At 36.8% G+C, this 25,247-nt stretch overlaps 1 protein-coding gene across 3 annotated transcripts in view; it reads right to left on the reverse strand.

The window, feature by feature from the left end:
- Window positions 1-6,185: 6,185 nt before the first annotated feature.
- Window positions 6,186-25,247, reverse strand: part of NEK10 (NIMA related kinase 10) — a 106,070-nt gene continuing 87,008 nt past the window's right edge. For 2 of the 3 annotated variants that reach the window (XM_062603590.1, XM_062603589.1), the window contains exons 30-35: window positions 25,031-25,131; window positions 22,062-22,172; window positions 19,576-19,684; window positions 18,150-18,199; window positions 18,018-18,070; window positions 6,298-8,088 (exon numbers count right to left, since the gene is read on the reverse strand). In XM_062603590.1, coding sequence (XP_062459574.1) covers window positions 8,031-8,088; window positions 18,018-18,070; window positions 18,150-18,199; window positions 19,576-19,684; window positions 22,062-22,172; window positions 25,031-25,131 — 482 coding nt within the window. In that variant the 3' untranslated portion in view covers window positions 6,298-8,030. Of the gene's footprint in view, window positions 8,089-18,017; window positions 18,071-18,149; window positions 18,200-19,575; window positions 19,685-22,061; window positions 22,173-25,030; window positions 25,165-25,247 lie in introns of all 3 variants that reach the window. The other variant, XM_062603591.1, reaches the window with a different exon arrangement.

Raw genomic sequence — 25,247 nt, forward strand, 5'->3', positions numbered from 1 at the left:
CGGAAGGGCTAGAGGACTGCGGTGTTGGATGAGGCATCGATCAGTGCTCAGTCGGGCAAGGGGGGGCGAGTTATCAGTCGGTGGGTGGTGAGGTGATGTATTCTCTTCCCTTGTTATTTCCTTTACCATTGTTATTATTGGTGGTAGCAGCAGTGATTTGTGTTATACCTTAGTTACTGGGCTGTTCTTATCTCAACCCATGGGTGTTGCATTCTTTTTGACTCTCCTCTCCACCCCTCTGGGAGCAGGGGGAGGGCAAGAAGGGGGGAAGTGAGTGAATGAGTTGCCTGACTGGGTTTAAACCATGACAGATGGGTAACCCCTCTTCATTAAACAAAAGATACAGCTTGTTGCCAGATATGTGTGGCTGAAGAACTAAGAACATCCTCTGGATCTTTCTGAGGTGCGCAAAAGAACGGTGCAGCTACAGAGAAACATACAAAACAAAAAAACAAATCTTGGAAAATAGCCTGAGGAAATTATTCTTTCCTCTACGCATAAGTATGCTACCTTCTCTTCATAGGCTAAGAAAAACAAATCAGGAATACATGAAGTACTTGAAACAGAAGGTGATAAAAGGGTAGGTTAAGATTCAATCTAAAATTAGAATTGAAGCTTGGATACCGAAATGGTTGGGCATAGCTTGGGTGATTTACGGAACAGAACATCATAAATCACAAAGAGTTATAAAGCAGGTATGTTTATTGCAGTGCTGGGTGTGAGGGGGATTGCTCCTCCTAACTCACACACTGAGAGCTCAACAAGCTGGTTATTTATTACACACAAACATACATATTCATCAGATTTCACAAGCATAGGAGGAGATTATTACAATTAGTTCCAAGAACTTATTAATATCATTCCCCTCCCCACTGCACCTGTGCACTGCCATCTGGTGATCTTGGGCCGTGGTCTTCTGGATGAAATAAGAAGTCTTCCTTGCTGTATATATTTCACCTTTGGCACAGTTTCCCCAGCTGTCAACCTCAAGTCTTTTAGAGACTAGCTGAAACAGGTTCCTGTCAGGCATTCATCTTCTTGAGGGAAAAGGGTCCCTGATTTTAAACAATGTGTTTCAGTTACCTATTCTATTCTGGGTTATAGTTTAACCACAAGAGTAGCAAGATCAAGAACATACCTGTTCCCTATACTAAGTTAAGACAATCAATAGTTTGAAGAAAACCTTCCCCTTAGTCTGTTACTATTCCTTGCATCATAGGTTCATATGGAGATTAATTTTTAACACTACTAATAACTCTAAGAAAACTCCTGATTGATTGAAACCTTTACACACTTTTCAAGCATCCTGGAAAAGAGCACAATCAACTTCCAGAATGTCTTTACACTGATAGTTTCAACAAAATACATTTCCCCTGAGACCAGCAGAGTCTCAGTGTGCTGGGTGTTCACTCACTGCTCTAACTCTATATTGCAGCCATATTGCATGTTTTCTTATCTTAAACTGGTAAGAAGAAGCTGAAAGGATTCCTCCCTTGTAGAAATTTTTTGATCCCAGTGCTAGATGCACCAGAGCAAAATCCATGGGGTTTAGAAAATTTATGAAAGAGACTAATGGAGTCTCATTCTTGGAAATACTTACAGGAAGATTTGTTGTGTATGGGAAGTTTCACATCTCAACAAATGAAACTTAAGAGAGAAGCCTGATCAGATACTCAAAACTCCCCACAATGTATAGTTATTTCAGCAGAACAACACTTAATTACAACTGCTGTGCTTTGCATTTCCAGACCTTTTTAATAAGTTTTCCACAATTCTGCTCTGTCAATTAGACTCAGTTTCACCTAGTTCAGTCTGAACAATAAGTGAGTTTCCTATTGGTAAAAAAAGTTTGTACTCACCCATTTCCACTAGCATGTGTCAGCAGTCACTTCTTACTGAGAACAGGGCTATGAGAAATAAGTTCATTGTTGATTAACCTGAACACAGCATTTTTCATTGTCCATCGCTCCACCTCAGGAACATCTATTTCCATCCATTCTATAATTATTTTTCAGTTTTAAAAAATCACCATTAGTGCATCATCATTTAATCTTTCTTAAAGACAGTGGGCAGGTTACTCAAGGCAAAGTTCTAATTGACTGCCATGCTTTCTTATTCAGATAGGGTATTCAAACCATACGTAAAGGAGCATGGGAAATGCCTGTCTCAAAGAAAGGATGACAAATAGGCCAACATTAATTTAAACTCTCTGAAGACATCTTTAAAAATAGCCGTCTGCGGTTACAGATTGCTACACCTCCCTCATTTGCCTTCTCTCTGCAATGTAAACCTAATTGCAGATATGATCTATTCAGCACAACATAATTTAAAACTAACAGATTATGTTGTAGAGTTTTAAAAAAGTCTCTGGGGTTTACTGTGCTGCTGCTGGCTCCTACAAGTCTTCAGAAGAGGATCATTCATACTAACACTGCTAAGAGGTGAAAAATTGGTCAGTCCTGCTTTCTGCTTGGCACACTGCTGTCTCCAGTTTATTTTCATTAGCTGCATTTAGACTACAAATGAATCACAACAGATATTAAATACTAAATCCTTCAGGCATATGCTGAGTCACTGGCTGTGGGCCAGAGCATCAGACTCACTACATCAAACTGACATGTTCTTCCAGCATTTATCATGTTGTGTAATTCCATTGTATTATGACCTGTCTGAGAAAAGGTAAAGAATTAATCATTGTGATCAAGCTAAAGGAATGTAAACCTTTGATTCCAGATACTGCTAATTAAAACATAGTTTTAAAAACTCTTCTAAGTTAACAAACATTGTTTCAGTAATTGTATTGTGTCAATTAATTTATGTATGCATTTGCAGAATGTATATATATTACACAGAGGAAGAAACTCAGGAAGGTAGTTTGCGGGACAACTCCTTCCCTATGTTGTCTAAGGATTAGGTAGAAAAGATGAGAAAATAATAAGTAGGCTCACAGACCAAATTATCTGACCTACCATTCTCCAATAGTATACCCTCATAGTCAACATGATCTTTTCAGTACTTACAATCAATATAATAGTCAAATTACTCTTCATGGGGCCCTCTATCAAGGACCCAAGACATTTACAGACTGCTGGAACACCTCAGTTTATGAACATGTTCTGCTCAGTTCACAAACCCAGTGCTCTCCTCCCATCCATCAGCACTGCAGTAATGTGCACCAGATGCACGGGCAGCGAGTCCTTGGTATTCAGACCACATCTTTAGCAGAGAGACTCATTTTCTGTCTTGTGTGCTGGATCTCCAGTTTTCAGCTTTTTACCCTTCTGTGGCACTGAAATTCAGCTATCTGACCACTTGTACTGCCATGTGGTCAGACACTCAGCAACCGCAATTAACCATTTTGGCAAGCTCTGAAACATTCCCTCTCTTCAAATGAATATTGCTGATCATACATTAGCCAGACTAGAGTGACCACACTTCAGTAACAAGGTCTTCCTTCTTTTCAGACACATGGGAATACTGCCACTGTGTTGATACTTGTACCTTCTGAGTGCATTAAGAACAGCACATGGGCTATAGGAGCAACAGTCAGTGCATTTTTGAAAGTTCTGAAAGCTGTAACCATGTAGCTCTGTGATACCGCAGTACCATTGCCAACAGCAGGCCATAAGCTTTGCACTGAATTTGCAGCGCTTTAGGCCTGAGGCTTGTCAGCTGTGCTCTGTCTGAATATATCTTTGTTTTGCTTGGTGTAGCCGTGTTTGCAATTACTCTAACTGACCTGTTGTGTGCCTCTAATTTACTTTGCTTTTGTTTCTCTTTGTACAACCATAGTTTTATATAAATAGGAAAAAGCAGTTAGTCTGCTTATGAGTACTTATGACTAACATAATGTAGGATGAAGAGGTATCAGCCTGGTGCTATAGTAGAGGCTTTTAAGAAGTGGAGACACAGAATGTGGTATGTAGGGGTACAGGTAAGGGAGGATAGATATGAGACACACACTTAGCACTGGTGACTATAAATAACTCAACCATGATCAATAACAAAATGCAGACAAAGCTGGGTTTAGAGGTAGCTAAGAGAACAAAGGAGCAGTATCCAGTACATGTAAAATGCACCATACATTATAAATCCAGGTATATCATGGAGCTGCAGACCAATGAAGTAACGGCAAAGGTGTAAAGTGTATCAGCAAATGTATAAAAATGACACAAGAGAGAAGGAACTTTTTTTTTTCTGCAACAGATCTAGACTAGTAATGATTCTTGAACTAGATTAATTTCAAAAATCATGGCTATATTAGACACACACATATATATATCAAAATGTGTGCTTCCTCTTTGTAAACAAGATTTTGAATGTGGCAGATTACTGATGCCATTGTTAATGGCTAACTGCCATTGTTATGGCTAAATGCTATCCATGTTTGCTTACATTGTACCAATGGAGATGGAGGCAGATAAAAGACAGAAGCTCTGGTAAGTCTAAATTTTAAGCAAAACGGAAGAACTGTAGTTACAGCTTAATTCAGGGAACATATCCTGACTGGCAGAAATTATAAACGTAGGTCAAAATATGACAAAGAACAATCAGTTCAACTGTGAAAAGAAAACCTAAATAGATGTAAGTTTTTAGTTTGGTAGGAAATTTGAGGACTTAAATGTCAAATATTTTAAAATTACTAGTTTTCTTATCACAGTTCTCACCATCTCCTGTTGAGCAGAGTTGAACAGAGAGCTTTGACATGCTTTAGCTTCCTGCAGGTCAAGAAACAAAATGAATTAGAGGACCTTTCTTTCAAATTGCTGTTGTCTAATAAGACAAATTGAACAATTAAACTTTCTGTTGAGAAGTTTTTAAATTCAAATGCATGGTGAATTCATACAGTCAAACCCAAACATTTTCAAGCGCTTTCCTATTTTCGCATCTGAAATGCAATCAGAATTGCCAGTTCTCCCTAAAAGCAAGACAGAATTCATACATGCTAAAACTGTGTATACTGTTCAGTTTGGGAAGTCAATGCTTGATGCTTTTTTCATTTTTAGCAAGGAATGTTGTTGGCCTTTCTTCTTTAATTAATGTAATTATGTAAGTTCATGAACTAATTGTCAAATTTCTTGATATGAAATACCAATAATCAGCCAATAAGACTACTATAGCTATAATGACTAAAAGTAAGATTCATTAAATACATTATTCTGTGACTGTAAATAGGAATTCCCTTATGGAATAAAACTAATAATTTGATTCAATGTCAACATTGGATTATTTGGGGATATGACAGGAGACTGGGAAATGATTCAGACAGAGCAAAACATATGTAAATCAGGCTACAGAATACACACAGGATGCATTCTCCTGAGAAAGTACTTGCAATTGCAAATAATCAAAAGTTAGCTGCAGTTCAGTACAGTGTTTCAACATTGTTAGTACCACACTTTGCAGAGTCCTTTTTAATTAGCTATATAATAAGTACAGCTATGCCCATTTCTCTGATAGTTGCACAGGTTACATTAAAGAATACAAGCATACGAGAAAAAAAGATACACACCTTAAAGGATATGATTTATGCACTGGACCGGAATTCAGGAGATGTAGGTCTCATTCTCCAGTTTGCTGATGATTTGCTGAATGATATTGGGCAACTTATTTTTTGTTTCTGTGTTTCCCTAAATATTGTTTCTTTATAGTGTCTATACAGAATTTAACCATACAGACATTATACATGACAGAACTAGCTCATGTTCCTTTTCATACTGTGCGAAACACTATGGATGCAGATCTTAGTGAAGAACATCTATGTACTAATGCTATAAATTGCTTAACAACTTAGATAATGAATTCTCTGAGGCAGTTAATTGACCTACATCAAAAGTACGTCATCTCTTTCCTACAACAGTCAACATGTCAGTTCCGTTGCAGCCAGAGAAAGGAAAAAACCTAAAAGCATACTAGTGAACACCAGGAAAGAAACAGAAATTATCTCTAACTTTCTGCTTTGATTTGCCTTGGTGGTGTACATGCCACCCACTCACCCCTCAGCTTGTAGTTACTGGAGAAAAGTATGCACTCCTGTGCCAGACACTAGCTAGTATTCCACTTTTCACAGTTGTTCAAGCACAAAATCTGCTTTAAAGTTAACAGCACTAAAAATACATCAAGAGAAACACATAGGAATAATTAATTATAATCTATTTCTCAACAAAATTAATGCTATCAAGTACGAATGAACATTAAACAGATACAGACAAAATATAAACAATGATACTTCAAAACACACTTGAAATAAGGTCCAAATTATTTCTAAGGCATCTAATACACTCTGACAATTCAGAATTATAAAGACATTTCTGCAAAAAAGATATTAAAATAGTTTACTTTACGTGTAGATTGTTTTTTCATTACTTTAATGGAAAATGATTATGAGAATTCATATGCAATTTGAGTAGAACAAACATGTCAAGGTTTAATTTAAATAAAGTCTTTTTGAATAAAATATCAGTGTAATCAATTCCACTGGCAGCCATATACAGCATGGAATTACTTTATAATCCTATAGATTTAACTATACTGCATTCCCTTTCTCTGTTCTAACAAAGCAAATGTGTCTGAACTAGTATAGGAATTGATTTTTAGCAGTAACGCTGCAGGAAGATGCATCATCTATGGTGATTTATGGTGGAAACTGTAGCTACCTGCAGGTAATACCTTAGAAATCATGTCTTGACCCTTAACAGACCTTTGCTATCACTACTGTACCATTGTATAGAAGCAGAGACAGCACCTGATGACTTTTCAAATTACACATATGTGAAAAGAGGATATATTTTTGATTTTTAGTTTTTTACACTGCCCACTGGGCCCTTTTTCAGTGCTTCACAATTTAGGATGTTGAAGTCACACCTGAAATCTTGAAACAATACAACTGAATTGTTAGGAAACTAATGCAGTTACTTATAGCTACTTATAGTGACAAAAAAAAACACTGGAAAAACAAAACAAAACAGACCTTTGCCAGCGGTGTGCCAGAGCACACAACATACATCTGTACCAACTTACTTATGAGTAATCATGGATGAACATAATGTTAATAATTTTCTACAGAGGAGAGCTATATCACCAAGTGCATTCTGGTTGTTTTCAACAGTTATGACTGCCAAAGTATCAACTGTAGAGAAAATCCTTTGTACTTAATAAGTATTCCTTACTAAACTGTAGGCAAAAAAATAGCTTCACTGCTACTGCAGTGAGACGTCTTTATCAACATTTGATAAATTATGAAATTCCAGAAGTGCTTTTAAGTACTACAGCTTTGACTAGCAGCAAAGCATCTATTTTATTTATTTAGTCTGTTAAATACTAAATGAATGCGTATATATATAGATGTATATAAATGTACATGACATATTTTATATACACCAATCTACACAATATATGCCTAAAGATAGACATGTAACACAGACATTTTGAAATAGCAGTAAAACTAGCTGGTTTTGAAATAACAAGAATTTTAGAAGCTATGCTGGATATAAACAATGACTATTAACATGGAACACCAGCATTAGAATTTGTTACTATCCAAATAGAGAGAAATTCCTTCTAAATATTAAAATTGTGATGATGTTTTTTAATCTAATTCTGGTACAGTGAACCTGCAGATATTTTCTGTCTGGCCATATTACAAAGCTCTTTTTCTTCCCACAGAAGACATACATGGATATAAATAAGTTTACAGGCTTTCAACTATCATTCCAGAAAACCTGACTATGCAACAATTCTTTTAAAATATTAACAAAAATAGAAGATATGTACTGTTGGGAACTGAGTTTTTCTCCTATAGTATAAACCTTCCCAATGTTCCCTGTAAAGTGCTTATATTGTAAACAGATCAAAAATTAAGAATATCATCCTGAAATATCACTCAAGGTCCCTTGAAGCTGTCTAACATTGGTATTCCATCTGGATGCTATTTAATGAGCCAAACTCGTCCCTTTGGTAATCAGATAGCCTCAGGTGAAGTACAGGCAGGTTGATTTCACTAGGAATGGTTCTGAACCTTCTGTCCAGAATTACAAGTTTTCTTCTTTTGCTTGATAGTTCTTTGTTCCCCTTGAATAATAGAGATACCTGCAAGGGGGAGGGTGTAGGGATGGAAGGGGGGAGATGGGGAGATGGGAAGAAATCCACAGTTAGTATGTGTTGGAAGTAAGAATTCCCCGCTATTCACATTCACCAGGTATGGAATCAATCTTTGTGCTATCAGCAGAAAGCTGGCGTACAAGGATGATGTAGAAGCCAAGGAAACTCAGAAGTCTATCAAAAGAAATGTTTTACATTAGGGTTTACAACAGAGTTTGATGCAGAAATCTCTGGGTGAAATTTTATCATTCACGATACACACAGGGAATTAATTTGTCTAATGATCCTCTGGCACAAGATTTATGGACTAGTTTGCATTGCGCACAAATAGAATTAGAGCAGCAAAGATCTCCCACAGCTGGTCAATGAGGCCTGAATGCAACATAATGTATTTGTCGGTCAGCTTTAACTTATGTAGCTGATGTACATCCAGAGACATCAGCACTATGAAGAACTACTTCCGTCTTTAACATCACTTCTTTCACCCTAATTCCTTTCTAGCCTGCAAGAAAAGTAGCGCAGAAAGTGATTGGAGATGCTTCTGTCAGCTTGTGAACATTTTCTCATAATCAAGTCGTACTTCATTGTTATGATTATTCTATGAAAATATGATGTAAAGACTTCTTTTCATAATCAGTGCTATGAGAAAGTAAAACAGGTGTTTATTTTTTGTCTCAAAACTCCACAGTCTCTATTCCAAGAGCCAGACCTTTTCCAAAATTTTCCCTAGCTACATGTATATGATATGTACAAGCCAGATATCCAAAGCCCTTTCAAACATTCCTTTATACCCATAGTCCTTCAGGAAGCACAGTGTTATTTTGATTACTGAAGTACTGACAGACATTAAAGTATTCTAGTAATAAGGAAAGGAAAAATATGAAAAATAATTTATAGTTTTGCATACACACTTCAACACATGTGGAACCAATCAATCAAAATAGGCTGAAGGCTGACAGCAAACTATCATTCAGCCCCACATATGTCGACAACATAATCCTTAATGGGGCACTGTACCTGTGCAAAAAATTGAATCATAGAATAGTTTAGGTTGGAAAGGACCTTTAATCATCATCTAGTCCAATCCTCCTGCCACAGGCAAGGACACTTTCCACTAGACCAGGTTACTCAAAACCCCATCCAACCTGGCCTTGAACACTGCCAGAAAAGGGCATCTACAACTTCTCAGGAAAACCTGTTTCAGTATTTTACCACTCTCATAGTAAAAAACTTGTTCCTTATGTCCAATCTAACCACTTTAAGTTTAAAACTATTGCCGCTTGTGCTGTCACTTGTGTTGTACCCTGGCAAAAAATATCTCTTGCATCTTTCTTATAAGCCCCCTTTAAGTACTAAAAGGCTGCAATAAGATCTCCCTTGAACCTTCTGTTCTCCAGGTTGAACAAGTCCAACTCTCACAGCCTTTCTTCATAGCAGACATGATCCAGCCCTCTGACCATTTTCTGCAGCCTTCCTTTGGACCCATTCTAATTGATTCACGTCTTTCTTGTCGTTTCTGGAATCCAGATGTGGATGCAGTACTCTAGGTGAGATCTCATGAGAGCAGAGTAGAGTGGGAGAATCACCTCCTTTGAACTGCTGGTCACACTTTTTTTGACGCAGCCCAGGCTACAAGTGCTGGCCTCTACATTGCTTGCTCATGTCTGATTTTTCACTCACCAGTATCACCTAGTCTTTTCTGGAAGTGCTGCTCTCAATCCCTTTATCCCTCAGTGTGTATGTGATATAGACTGACTTCAGTGGGAGACTGCACTGATGCAGGTGCAGGACCTTACATTTGGCCTGCTGAACTTCATGATATTCAACAGAGTACACAACATACAGTCCTCAAGCCTGTCAATGACTCTGTCCATGGAAACCCTTTGTGTGGCCCCAATTTCTGAACACTGAGGCCAGTCATGTCTTCAATTTCTTCAATAACTGTCAAATTGTGTTTCACTTAGCTTAAGAGTTCCCAGAATTCCTTTTAACAGCATCTTCCTGTGACATAGAAAGTTATTATATTCTTCCCGGTTAAACTGCCTTAGCTGGACCAAACCATTGAAGGCTCAAACAAAATAAAGAAAAATTCCTCTTTACTTCAACTCAAAGTGTTTAGTTTACAGCAGCTGTATAAGATACTGGTCTGACAACACAAGAATTATTCCAGACTACAGTGAGCTTTCTGAACCACTGTGAGTAGGAATGTTCCTTCTTATGTGGTATTATTTGACAGACTTCATCTATGCTCTATACAAGTACTCTGTCAAGCAGACATCTCAGACACACAGAAGTCAGTCTCAAAGTCTTTACTTCAAACTGGTAGGAAGACCTGCATTAGAACTGCAAAAGGAAACCCATCTTATCTCAGCCAAACAAGTCTGTGATGACAGATGCTTCTACTCAAAAGATGTGAAGCTCATATAAGAATGTCTGAGATCAGGGCATGTGATCTCTGCAAGGGATCAGAGCCACCTGCCTATTGTTGAAAACAGTCATTCTCACAGTCCAAATGCTGACAGACAGCTTCATAAACATGCACTTTTTCTGCAGACAGTGTGGACCTCAGGCATTTCCACTGTCAGCAGACCACTTAATTTTATGTATTCATCACTGAACTGTGCCAATGACTCAATACCTACCAGTAAGCCAAAATTCAGGTCAGATGCTCCTTCATTTTTTCCAACAAGAGGTGAAATGCACCTTTCCACGTACCTCATCGCTGAAGGGAATCATCAGCTGAGGGGAGAGGATCTGCATCAATGACAGTCCTATCACAGATTATTTTGGTACTTGCACCAGATGGATCTCTGGATCACTTCTCTGTTCTGCACAAGGCAATGTCATGAAGTACAGCCAGGTTCTACATCTAAGTCCTAATATCTAGCAGGTCTGATGCTAGCCAAATCTAGCTATCTTGATGCTGACTAACTGCTAGAGGGACAAACAATTTTGGCTACAGCCCCTATCATTCTGATTTACAGGAAAAAATGCCTAAAAGAGAAAAGACTGACTTACTAACGAAAGTGGGAAAAGTTTTTTCATGGAATTGTAAGATCAGGAAAATGCACATCCTTTCTCTGTGTCATGAGATTACTGGCCATCCCTGAAGTGACCAGAACATTCCCGCAAGTCTCTTAAAATCAGTCAGCTAATAAGTTTTTCACACCTGGCCATCCAATTTTGACATGCACAGCAGCTAATACGTTAGTATCTAAGTCATACATTTTTCCCAATTTTAAGTCATTATTTCCCTAGAACTCCACTGTGCCATTAATAGGAAGTCTGTTCATGCTGCTTCTCCATTTTCCCTTTCCTTTAAAAGACTTGGGAAAGGTAGGCCAATACAGCCTCTTAGTGGAAGGACAGCTAACTCAAAAGATGTAATGACTGCTGATCTGTGGGAATAGGGCAGCATTCTTACAGCGCTACACAGATCCTCAGCTGATAGCCATCAGAACTGCAGGTGGGAAGATTGAAGGCTTTTGCAGCCATGGATGTTTAAGTAAAATAAAGTACTTTGGCAGACTTTTCTACCTCCCTGGGGAGAAGTACAAGTCAACAGAATGCCGGTATGTCTTTTAATAAACATTGCTGGCCAAAACAATCTTCTTTCCTATGTGCAAGATATAAGAAGTAAGAATCAACATAGACAACTATCTGGAAGAAGAAAACAATTAACAGAAAATGCCAATTAACATTAGCAGAAAGTGGTGCCAGAATGGAATAAAAAGTAGAGGAGTGTCTTAAATCACCTAGATATCACTAAATCAAAAAAAAAACCTTAAGATTCCAGGAGCACTGGAGCTTTGTACTTTCATCTACTGTCTAGTTTGGTATGTTCTACAACAGTAGAAAACATTATAACTAAGCTAAATATAAATTTTAATCCATTAACCATGTAACACAATTAGAGAGGTGTATTAATGGTGAAGAATACATGGATAACATGGTAAGAATTTGCGCATAGAAAAGCTCCATTAATGCATCCCTGTTTCCAAATGATGAGCCTATTGACCATAGACCCAATACAAATGAGGGTTGCCCCAGACAGTCAAAATTCAGAATTTGCTATCATTCCTGAGCTATACTGTCCTTCTGTAAATAATAGCTCAAGCTATTCTTTGAGTAGTTAAACATATAGCTATCATTAGAGCCAGACTTGACAGTTTTCCTCTTCATGAAATAGCTCTACCTACATGAACGATTGCTTCTCTAATTCTAAAAAACACAATAACAATGGAAAAGACTGCATTGAGCAAAGTTACAAAAATGTGTCAAAATGTTAATATATGCATTTCATTATGAAGGCTGTTTCCTTCTATTATTACTTGCATTGCAACCATTTTTTTCCCTACAGAACTAATGTCAAACCAACATTTTTTTCATTTCAAATAGTTAAAATTATTCATAGTAGTTTGTATAGTGCTGTGTTTTGGATTAGTGATGAAAACAGTGTTGATAACACACCAGTGTTTTAGTTATTGCTTAGCAGTGCTTATACAGCATCAAAGCCTTTTTTGTATTTCACACTGCCCATCAGTGAGTAGGCTTGAGGTGTACAGGAAGCTGGGAGGGGACACAGTGGGGACAGCTGACTCCAACTGACTAAAGGCGTATTCCATACCGTAGGACAGCAATAAAAGCTGTGGGAAGAAGGAAGGGTGGCAAGGGGGATATTCGGAATGATGGCATTTATCTTCCAAAGCAACAAGTGTGATGGAGCCCTGCTTTCCTGGAATTGGCTAAGCATTTACTTGCTGATGGGAAGTAGCAAATGAATTCCTTGCTTTGCTCTGCTTCTGTGTGCAGCTTTTGCTTTACTTATAAAACTGTCTTCATCTCAAGCCACTTTTTATCCTTCTGATTCTCTTCCCCATCCCACTGCAGGGGAGTGAGCAAGTGGCTGTGCTGTGCTGAGCTGCCTACTGGGGCTAAACCATGACAGAGCTACAGCACTCAGCTGAACATAACTCCTGTCTCTGACCATTGTTACTTTTATTTATTTAGAACTAATGTTTTTTGATGCAACTGAGTTTCTACTTGGATCAAGTCTCTTAATACAATTTATTAAAAATAGATTTCTGCGTCAATTTTGATATTACATGTCTACTTCAATATAAAACCCTGATGAACATTTGAAAACAGTATCCATTGTCCTATTTATAAATAGGCTCAAAATCAAGGATCTTGCCTTTTGTGCAGTGTAATATTAAACCAGAAGGAGAAAAAATAAAAAAAGAAAGAGTGGCACAATGGATGTGAACAGAATAATTCTGAAACACTACAGAGATATTTTTATGCATGTTTACCAAATTTCTGTGTAAATAAGTAATACAATACAATACTGCTGAATAATTTTAGGAGATTGGGCATAAGTTGCTTATTCAAGATAAAGCTGAGGGTCATTATCCTCAGCTGGTCATTAATGCCCATGAAATTACTGGAATTGAGGTATTAATTACTACTATAATGAAGATGGGGAAGGAAAAAAGCAGCATGACATTTTTCTCATGAAGCTGTCTCGGTTTCTAAAGGATTCATGTTTCAGCACCCAAATGAGCTGCTTGAATCTTTTTTAACCCTTTTTACAGTTTATTCATCCTACGACAATTTTCATGTCATCACCTCATTTAAGGTTTGGTTTCCCATCTCGTATTCCTTGCACAGCAAGGGCAACAGCAATGGGAAGGAAAGACAATGCACACAAATTCCCCAAAATAGAAAATGAACAAGAAATGTTTTCAGAATGTTTTCTCTACGAAGTGTGCTACACAAAGAGGTACCGGATTGCATTATTATGCTATACATTATCTAGCTGTTTATGATGCATTTAACAGTGCTTTTAGCAATAGCATACATCCCATGTCATTGCCTAGCAGCTATGGAATTCTTTCTTCAAAACAGATTCATCCTGTAGCCGTACAACATATGGAACCGATACTCTTAAGTCAACTTAATTGGAAATTATGAAGAATGCGGTACTAAAATGAAGAAACACCTTTAAAAACGTGCATCTTCACAAATAAAGTTTGTGCATTCTCAGGACTTTTGAGCCTTTGAAGACTCAGTTTGCTTTTTTTTTTTCCATAGTTCTATTAGAAGAGCTAGAAACTTATTATGCACAGACAGGAAGGCAACTTGTTTCCTGCTAGAAACACCATCATTCTGATTCCACTCTGAAAGACTCACACATGCCTCATCTTTACAACTTCCTATCTTTGAAACTGAAAAAACTCAACCTAAACTGAAAGCTTTTTAAAATAAGAAAATTTAAAAATAGGTGTATTGCCCTATATGTTGTTAAAGCAAACAACATACAGCTATCCACTGCTCCTAGTACTTTTTTCTAAAGCTTTTCTCTGAACACGTTTATAAGGGGATGCCAGGAAAACTACAGGATGCAGAGTTTCTGCTGGAAAATTTGCAGTTGCAAATGCTTCTGAAATGCTTCACTGTGTAAAAAGGAAAGGAAGTAGAGCAAGGCTCAAAACAGTTTTAGGCAAGAATGAATGATAGAATGTTGCTCTGAGGGCTGCAAACCAAATTCTGTTTGGTGGAATAAAACCAGAAAATGGTGGACACTGATAAGTGACTTGCAGCGCAGCTTGAGAGTGATTTGGCCTTCTAGCTTGCTTAAGCTGTTTGGATAGTTTGAGGCAAAACCTAATGAAGCATGTCTGCCAGCCAAACGAATCATTCAGTACTGGACAGCTGTCAAAACTGGACTGTTTAGCTATTTGGAGAGAGTGAGAAGCAAAAAAAAGAAAAAGAAAAGAAGTAAAATTACTTAAGTTCTAAAAGCTCTGAATGGCCTTAAGCAAAGCATATCATAGCAAAAATGGCAAGCCCTCTGGAAATAGGCAAGTTTTTGACAGCCAAGGCCAAAGCATGGTCTGTCAATTTTCTGGAAGAAAAAGGAAAATAGTAAGTTATGTGGGAATAGGTCCTTGTCTAGAATAGAAGCAATGTAATAGTGACAGAGGAACACAGATAGTTATGCATCATGGCAGGTAATAGGATTCAAAGTATAGTGAAAAATCAAGTTGCTGGTGACAGACCACCAACTAGGTTGCAGTATGGCTATTTTGTATCTGCCAGCTAAAGCCAGAACATGCTAGAGTAGTGACATACGTGCAGTTGAGTGGGTGAAAGTCTACAGCAACAGTTGTTATGTGCACATATTAACAATTCTGAGCAAGATGAAAAAGAAAAATCAAATCTAGTCAACATACTTTTAAATTTCTAAGGAGATTCATACCCATAAGGAGATTTCACTCCATTCTTCTCACCCACTCTAAAATCAGTTTTGTCTTTGTCACAGTTTAAGCCCAGCTAGTAACTCAGAACCACGCAGCTGCTCGCTCACTCCCCCTGCCCCCTTCTTCCTCCCCTGGCTCCTAGGGGGATGGGGAGGAGAATCAAAATAATGCAACTCCCCCAAGTTGAGATAAGAACAGTCCAGTAACTAAGGTATAACACAAATCACTGCTGCTACCACCAATAATAATAATGATGGTAAGGGAAATAACAAGTGAATACAACCACTCACCACCTGCCAACCGATACCCAGCCTGACTGAGCAGTGATCTAGGCCTTGCGGGTAACTGCCCCCAGTTTATATACCGGGCATGACGTGCTGTGGTATGGAATACCTCTTTGGCTATTTTGGGTCAGGTGTCCTGTTTCTGCTTCCTCCCAGCTTCCCCTCCTCCCTGGCAGAACATGAGACTCACAAAGTCCTTGGTCAGAGTAAACATGACTTAGCAACAACTAAAAACATCGGTGTTATCAGTGTTGTTCCCAGGCTGAAAGTCAAAAACGCAGCACTGGAACACAGGAGAAAAATGACTGCTACTGCTGAACCCAGGACACTTTGCTACAAGGGTCATGAATAAAACACAAATCAGCACTGACTGTGGATAACAGCGCTGCTGAAGAAGTTGCATGACTCAGGAAACACAATGTGAATTTCAATGTTCCTATGCTCCTGGGAAAATCAAATATGTAGTGCATCCACTATTATGAAAAAGGATGCTAACTATCCACTGGCTTTCTCCAGACTGTATGAGTGGGAATGTCCTGCTTGCTGCTTTCTTCTGTTCCCTTCTGCAGGACAAACACAGCATAGAGAAGAACACCTTATCGCAGAAGAACACACTGTCATCCCATGTAGCTATAAAGAGCATTCTCTTATGTCTCCTCTAAAATAAATTTTAAAAAATGCAGGAAAATAACTTAAGGCTCTACAAAACAACTACTCTGCAGGGAATACCAGCACAGCAGAAAAATAAGTAGTCCTAAATAAATCAGTAAAAGCAGAATGTTAGTTATTTTACTGCTGTTGGTCTTGTGCTTTTCTGTGCTACATGGCATTCCTATGCTACATGTTAAAGTACTAGCATATTTGTCTGCAATCTTTGAGCATTCTTTGTATTTCAGCAATAACATTTACATAGGACAGGTGGAAATGGAATGAAGCTGAACTAGGGGAAGTTCAGATTGGACATTAGGAAAAAGTTCTGAAGACCATCTCCTGAGAGGGTGGTCGGTCACTGGAACAGGCTCTGCAGGCGAGTAGTCACTCCACCAACCTCATCAGAGTTCAAGGAGCATCTAGATGACAGTCTTAGTCAGATGGTTTAGTTTTAGGTACCTCTGCGAGGAGCAGGGAGTCAGACTCGATGGTCCTTATTGGGTCACTTCAACTTGAGATACTCTGACTCTATGATTTCCATTAATAAAAATCTTATTTTCATAGTAGTTTGTGTAAAATACTCAAGTCCATATTCAGCATACACCTGATTCATTACAGTTAACTGCAGTAAGATGCTTTTTGCCGGTCTGTGAGATAAATGCCTATACAACTACAATACATTTATACACTTATAATAAGACTTGCTAGGTCTTGATGTTAAAAGTGAGAGCTTTTTCTTATTTTATTTTTTTTTTTCATAAATTGTGCGATATTTCTTCTACAGCACCAAATCTTGGGAGCTTCTGATTAGGATGAAAATTTAAAATACTTGAAAACACTTATAAACAAATCTGTTAGACCTCACAACTGCAAAAGTGATTTGTAAACATGATTCAAGTATACCCTGAAGGTTTAAAGAGTGAATTATTATTTTATTGTGGGAGTGGTTAATCATGATTTTTTAATACTTACAGACGGCAGCAAGACACTTGTAAGCTGGAATTCCAATTTTGAGAAGGAATAAAAATATTATATATAATAAATAAAAATATTCAGGGCAATAAAATAAATAAAAATATTCAGGGTAATATTTGAAACTAATCAAGCTAGAGTCAATCCATACCGAAAAGTCTGCAAAGAGAATAAATAACTAAAAAATGCCACTAAGGCACCAGGAACTATAAATTCTTAAAACTTCTTAATATCTGTAGTGGGGGGATGGGAGGGTGGTGTATGTTTGCTTATTTGTTTTAGAAAACCTAATTGCACTCTCCCAGGCTTTAAAATGTTGATTACTGCAAAGACAAGGAACAGACTTACTTAATGGAAGCAGTGAAATTTTTTGCTCTAAAGAATATCTGAGACAATAAATACTATCAGGTAAAAAGAATGAGAAATCCTAAGCTACTGTTGTGGACATATATTTTCTTGTGTTCCTCAAAGGTTTCCTGCAATAAAGATATACCATTTCCTGGATGGTTTATGGGAAACGTGAGGAAATACCTGCCAAAGTTGTACTGCTATCATCTGAGTGAAGAAAACAGATGTGACAAAAACCCTATGCCTAAATTAGCTAGTATGTCCATACACTTATGTGTTACAATAAACCATGTATTGAACTAAGTTTAAGGTGAAATTGCCATCATGCAAACAGGTAGATGACACATTTGGTTTTAGCACATCATAATTAACATTATATTTGTAAATTGAACAGACTCACCTGTTAGAGAAATTGTAATAACCACTTTCCTCTAGAACCTCTTCAATTAGAGTCTACAAGATAAATTAATTTCAGTATGTTGTCTTTATTAAAAGTAATAAATTAATACACATAGCTGTATCTACAGCTTACCTGCAACTGTTCGTATGTCATCCCTTCTGCTACATCAGAAACACCAATACCTAAAAATAAAAGAAATAAAATAAAATGCTATACTGCTGAACTGGGGGGCTTATGCTCCTTTATTAGTTTCTTAGCAATTCCATTATAATGATCATGACAAGTGAGATGTTCGATCAGCAGCAGCTTATTCCACTGACCACAATGACCCCTGCATCTTGTGGCATGATGTGAACATTTGAGGCACACGATACTATCACATTATGAAAGAGTTCTGACTCGTGGAAAATATTGTAAATTCTTAATGAAGCAGAACACAGCAATGCAAGTTTCTTATTCTTCTACACTTACTATTTATAATGGAAAGGGCACAGAACCAACAGCAATTTGTGAGGATAAAAGTATTCTTTGCAGGGTAAGAGATTCAAAAGTGTAAGACACTGAGCACCTGAACACATTGCATTATTGTCTCTGGAAATAAAATAAAACTCGTATTTTAAGTGATAGTTAGAGACTCATTTCCTATTCAAATATCACCCTAGACACCTACTATTATTTCTGAGTTTTTTAATAAGTTGTTAAACTGATATGCTAGTTTCAACACAAAGACCAGCAAAATGCAAGTTTCTCACCCTTCTTTCTGGCACCACTGTTTGTAATGTTACTATGTCCTCTAGTCTGTAGTTTGTGATATAGCTTTTCCTGCATTTATACAAATGGAAATGGCACAAATACCAAAACACTGGCTGCACATTTCCCTTATGTCCATTGTGCAAAGAAGTATATGATTAAACATAAATATAAATATAAAAACCTCTGAACTAGGAATTGTGATTCCCCGTCATGGATGATGCCAGTAATGGTATGTTTGACTCAAGATGGAGTTCATGATTTGTCACACTAAGCATCATTAGTCTAAAGTATATTCGATACTATTTATTTTCTAAAGTATAAATATACATACTTTCCATTATATAGATGTGGTATAGCACATATCATTTCCCTCCTGCAGACTTCAGGGCTTGATTGCAAACATGACAGAAGGACAACATAGGTTTTAAATAGAGTTTGTTTAAAAATCATGTGCAAGGACAGGTAAATTCTAAGTATAACATTTTCACTTTTAGAAACATTTCTACTGATTTTCATGGATGAACCATGTGTTATTTCATCTTTGATATGTCTTTGTAATTCCAAAGTATACTCTTTCACATTGGGAAAATGTTCCATCAGTTGTGAACTACATAACTTACCAGGAATTAACACAAAAACCAACCAACCAAAAACCTCCGATACTGAAAATCGGGATAATTAACATAACTTTACTGTCTTCAAAGACAGAAAGACAGATCTTAGAGTAGCAATTCCTTCTGCTTTGATACCATACACTTTATTAGACATATATATGCCACTATAGAGGTTTTGATGCTTTCTTTACCTCTTCTATCATCTGGAAGCAATTCATTTCCACCTGAAGAGGGAAGTAACATGTGCCAATCTGCTGTGAAGAAGTTAGGCTCAATCAGTTCAGGAGAACCTTGTAGCAGCTGGCGAAAGGTTAAAAAAAATAATAATAAATAATAATAATAAAAAAAAAAGGATACCTGAAATCTCCACCCTTCCTGTTTGTCAAAAAAAAAAAATCAGACTTTAATGAGGCAATTCAGCCTTTCCAATGCAATCAGAAGTCAAATGAGATTTCAGTACTTTCTGATTAATGAAACAGTGGTGAACACAATTACAAATGTCCTACCTTCTCCCCAGAAATACTGGCTTAACATTGCAAGCTGCCAATCTGCGCCTAATATAAAGCACTGAATTCTTTATCTGAATAAAATGTCATAAACTATGTATTTGCATAAAGATAAACACGTAAGTGTATTCCATTGAACTCAGGAGAGAAACAGCTGAGAACTCCAGTTTTCAAAACCAGGGCTTCAAGTGAAATTGAACCCAGTACATATTCACATGGTATCATGCCCATTAGAGGGATCCCACACTTTTGAAACCCAAAAGTCAGTTCAGCTACTGGATTATGTAAACAAGAAATCTGACATTAAACTTAAAAACATCTAGTTTTGAAAATATCCACTGGTAACAACTCTGACATGAAAATATCTTTGTGGGCAGGAGAGAAATTCCAGTTTTGCATTCCTGCAGTATGTTAACACTTTTACAATTACAGAAACAGAAGAGTATCTGTTGTTGGAAGACCTTTACCCAACCACCAATCAGTGGAGGAATCTTTTGCCTGTAATTCTAGTTAAGTTTTCTAATTCAGCAAAGTTAAAAACCCATTACTTTAAAATTTTATTTGCAGAAATTACACAACCTCATAACAACACCTCCCGGAATAGTTCTACTTAATTCTTTTCTCTATTTAGATTCTTCCTATTACCTCCCAATGATATCACTGTTACCAAACATATTTATGGTGGTGATTTTGGTAAAATATATACCAGTTATTCACTGATGCTTATCAATTCTCCATCTTTCTAACTGCACTTTTTGTTGCTGCTTTCTATTAATAGTTTCTATAAGTATTTTCTTCAAGGCAAAAATGCCCAGAATTGCATTCAGCATTTCAAACACCTTCAGTTTACTACCAATTACTTTTTAAACAGTCTATTTCTTCCCTTTTCTTCAGGTTTAACTTCAATAGTGTTGTAGGCAATGCAATTTTACAGTTAATAACATTTATAAATAAATAGGGCATACATAAATGCATTTCTGGGCATTTGAAAAATACGTTAATTTTATAATAAACACTTCCTGTTTCTTACCAAATTTTTGGGCATCCTCTCCTGAAAACATCAATTTAATACACAATTAGCAAAGATTTCCTGAGATTTAATGTTATGGCTGAAATACAGAAATTGTTTAATGTAAATCCCAGCTTAATTTACAGGACAGCAAACTGGCGTGAAACCAGTGGCTCAGAGAGAGGCATCTTTAACAATCTTTCAAATGTACTATCAATGTAAACCAACATAAACACTAAACAGCCACTTTCCATGGAGCTTAATTATTACAAAAGTACAGGAAGGATTTAGCATTTGGGGTCAGTCCGTCGTGTAGCAAGCACTGACAATTCCACAATTCAGTGTAAGTGGGTGACAATCAGATTACACAGGGGCATTATGTGAGTGATAAGAGATCATCTTTATCATCATATTTTAGATAGAGTAACATATCTAATAACTGTTTTGTCATCAATTCAAAACTGAAGTATCTTAGTTTCACAGGACATAGATGCCAAGGATGTCATTTTCATATCCTCTGATGACTACAGTCTTCTCGGGAGATTTTGAAGGATCATTTAGAAATTCTAATATTTTTGTTAGCTCTTTCTCTGCTGAAAGCATCCAGCATTTCATTGGAAAACATTCAGGCATGGTTCTTCAGTCATGCCATTCTTGCAAATCTACACTACTTTTGAATAGATGACACTAAACTGTTGCTGACACACTATGCAACAAGAGGACAAGGTATGCTATATTCAAGACACTCTGGGACAGTGCTTTCTTAAAATTCATATTTTGAGTAGGAATACATTCCGAAACAGAAACTAATAAAAAATTAGGAAGAACTTGCAAAATCTCTTTTGGCCTTTGCCACAAAACCATTTTCTTTCCTCTTCCCTTTTTAAGCTCCCATGAGATGAAGTCTGGTTTTGCATATTAGCAGCTAGTAGGTCCTTTCCATTTACAAAAAATGTTCTAATGGTAAGACACAAACTTTAAACCAATCTGTAGAAACATTTTACTTAAGCTCTCGTATTTTCCAAATAAAGGATGGATAGGGAATATTCCAAATATTTCCTTTAAAAATGGAATCTCACACATTGGGACATTAATATCAATAGGTTAATTCAAATAGAAGAAGAGACAAAGTTGACCACAGGTAGTAACTGGTGTACTACACCTTTTTCATTTCTGATTTCAGATTACCAGGATTGCTCTGCTGACTGAAGAGGGACTTCTTGAATCTTTCAATGATTCTTCTTTTCAAGTTGCATTGCAAAGCTGGAGGAAGCTGTATGAAACAAAGAAACAGGTGTTTTCACTGTTTAGTTATACCTGACATAAAGATGACATAATCAGCAGGACCATTACTGGAAAAAAAAGAGTAGCTACACCACAACAAAAAAAAAAAAAAATGATATTTAATAGCATGGTGATAAACACCAGCACAAGACTTGATTTATGGGCGTATTATAATAGCACTCCTTAGTTTGCCCATTCTATTAGGTTTGGCATATCTTGTAACTCAGTCCCTCTAGCCTTGGGAGTAAAAAACATTATAACAAGTTGAAGAGAGGTAATACTACATTTGTCTCCCTGAGCAAAGTGCTAGTATCTGAGATATTTTCCTACAGATGAAGGTCATGAAACATGAGATCAGATTTCGTGTTGACTATAATGAGTGACTCCAGCTGAAATTAATGGAACTTCAAGCAGCTCAGACTTTCATTCAACGTGCGCAGAACAGCTTCAACAGGCTCTTTTAAGGTCCTTATGTACATATTAACACAATTCAGACTGTCTCTTTTGCTAGAAGCTACCCGTAGGAGGTAATTTACATTTCACTTGTTTATAAAGCAAAACTGATTTTGTATATTTTTTTCTCCTGTGGGGTTTTGTCTTTTTTTTCTTTCCTTGGTTGAAAAGGTACACATCTTTCCATATTTTTTACAAAAGAAAAGCACAAATCATACTTTGTATTTTAGAGTCTTCAATAGAGAATTCAAAAGAGAACTCTTCCTTTGCTCTTTTAAAACCATATTTATGCTCCAACAGTAAATGTAAAGCTTCAACTGCTGATCACTACAGTGACATCAACTCACTCTGATAACAATTCTATGGCATGTACTTTGGAAGAGCATTTCGGAAGGCTCTCCTATGCTGTTTCTGTATAGCTGCTTATAGCTGCAGACAGTGTTTGTAGAACTTTCTACCATTTAGTATACACTTTATAACCACATCATTGATGTAAATTCACAAAGTGTCACTCCACTGAATTCAGGAAGCTTTTCAATTACTAAGGAAAGGTTTGACCACTAAGGATGCACATTCAAATACTATCACAGAAGATATTATAAAGATTTTTTTCCACTGGAACAAACCACTGCTGTTAGCCAGTTATAAATCTAGAACAGCTATATTTGCCTCACAGGAGTCTCGATTTGCTCTGACAAATCAGAGATTAAGGTTACATCCTAAGCATAAAAGACGTAATCAGACAGCTGGTTGCACACAAGGTTTTGTCCTCTCTTTTCACACATATAAGGCCTTACACATATGTATTAAATCAGATGATGAATGTTCCTTAGCCTATAAATGAGTGACAAAAATGATGCCTTAGGAAAGGCCTGTGAGATACTCTGTAGACTACAAGCCACTGCAATGGACTCTGTGCAATTGATGTACTATGGGCAAACTGAGCTATACTGAAGCAAAAGTGGTAAAGAACAAGTCCACTGCTTGAGAAACTCAGAGTTGCCTCAGGCATTAGTGATCAATTTCAGCTTTTGTTTTAATGAAATCAGATGTCAGATTAGTTAAAATAAAAATTTATTTTTTTTTAAAGCCAAGGATTTACATAATGCTTTTTTGCTTTTTTAAAAGCTTTCTCTTACATTGTTTTCCAGAGATCACTCTGACTCTTGTTCCCATGGAAACTGAATTGGGAAGGCTGCTGTCAGCCAAGAACTAGGCAAGAACAGGAAAAGAACTCTCCCTTGTAAACTTCAGTTTAGAATTGTCAGCTGAAATACGTAACAGAGCTTTAGAAAACAGCTATGTATTATAAAAAATATTCTAGCTTAGAACATAAACAAGTACAAGAGAAGCACATAGTACATGGTGAACAAGTACAGTATGGATCCTGACTCCTCTGCCTTTCCCTTCCAAAACCAACTGCATCTGACACCAAAAGCATCAAAGTTGTTACTACTGCTTCAATGGTCAATTCTGAGTGAGTCTTTGAGTTGCTGTTCATTCTCAGTTATTCTCATCCACATTACGATAATTTGCATTAATTAGTAGGCCACTTGAGAAAACCATCTTCAACAGAAAGGATAGGTTCACTAATGAGAATTTTGAACACACCCCTAACAGCATGTAAAGACAGAATTGTCTAAGTTCTGTTAGCAGGGGAAGGAGATAATTTCCAGTTATTTTAAACAGCAATTGTTTTCTCTATTCCCATATTACTTGTTTTGACAAGCTTGTCAGTTAAAAAAAAAAAAGACATGTAAAACGCTCCGGAGTTCTGTTTATGCTGTTCTGTTCTAAACAAAAACAAAATTGGCTCAGCAGTTTGAAAACCCCTGAGGGGTTTTTCTCCTGTGTGAAACATCACTTCCCAAATAGAAACACTTAATTTTGGAAAACAAAAAGATGCGTATTTAATGATAGCAAATTTTGCAAGTAATATATTCAGGATTTGAACCATTGCACTAGAAATCACAAGAAATTACCACTGTTTATTGATAATAAAAATATGACTTAGAAGCTATTTAGAAATTATTGGTATAGAGGAAAGCATTTTATGTATTCTGCATGTCAGTATATGGTGCTGTCACTTAAAATATTCATATCGTTGGCATGACAGAACGTTGTAAAAATAATTTACTGTACAATCCATTTTTTTCTGAGGTGAGCCAATGATTTTCATATGACTCAATTATTGCCATCCTCCACATACTAATATTCAAGGTTAGTCTTTATTTAAATGATATATTTTTAAAGCATCCTGCCATCTGCAAAAATGTCAAGTTCTGTTGTTTTTACAGAACAGTGACTAAATTAGCAGCACTTTGCAGTACCATTATTTTGACAACAGCAAATAACTAAAAAGAATAGAATGTCAGAAGCAATAGCAATGCATACTTGACTGATGAAGATGATTTTGTGCAGCTGAATAAGAATCTGCTGAACAGGGTCACTGATCTGACGCACCTTCCTCTGTGATACAGCAATTCTTGCTGATGCTGTAGATGACAACAGTAAAAGCAGGAAGACAGCTCATTTAATTTCCTTAATATATTAATAGTGTACACTGTTTAAAACCTGTAGATGTAAATAGTAAGTTTTAATGCATGACTGG

Source organism: Pezoporus occidentalis, unplaced genomic scaffold (genome assembly GCF_034315485.1).
Source record: "Pezoporus occidentalis ecotype Australia unplaced genomic scaffold, CSIRO_AGI_Poc_V1 ctg80, whole genome shotgun sequence".
Classification (NCBI taxonomy): domain Eukaryota; kingdom Metazoa; phylum Chordata; class Aves; order Psittaciformes; family Psittacidae; genus Pezoporus; species Pezoporus occidentalis.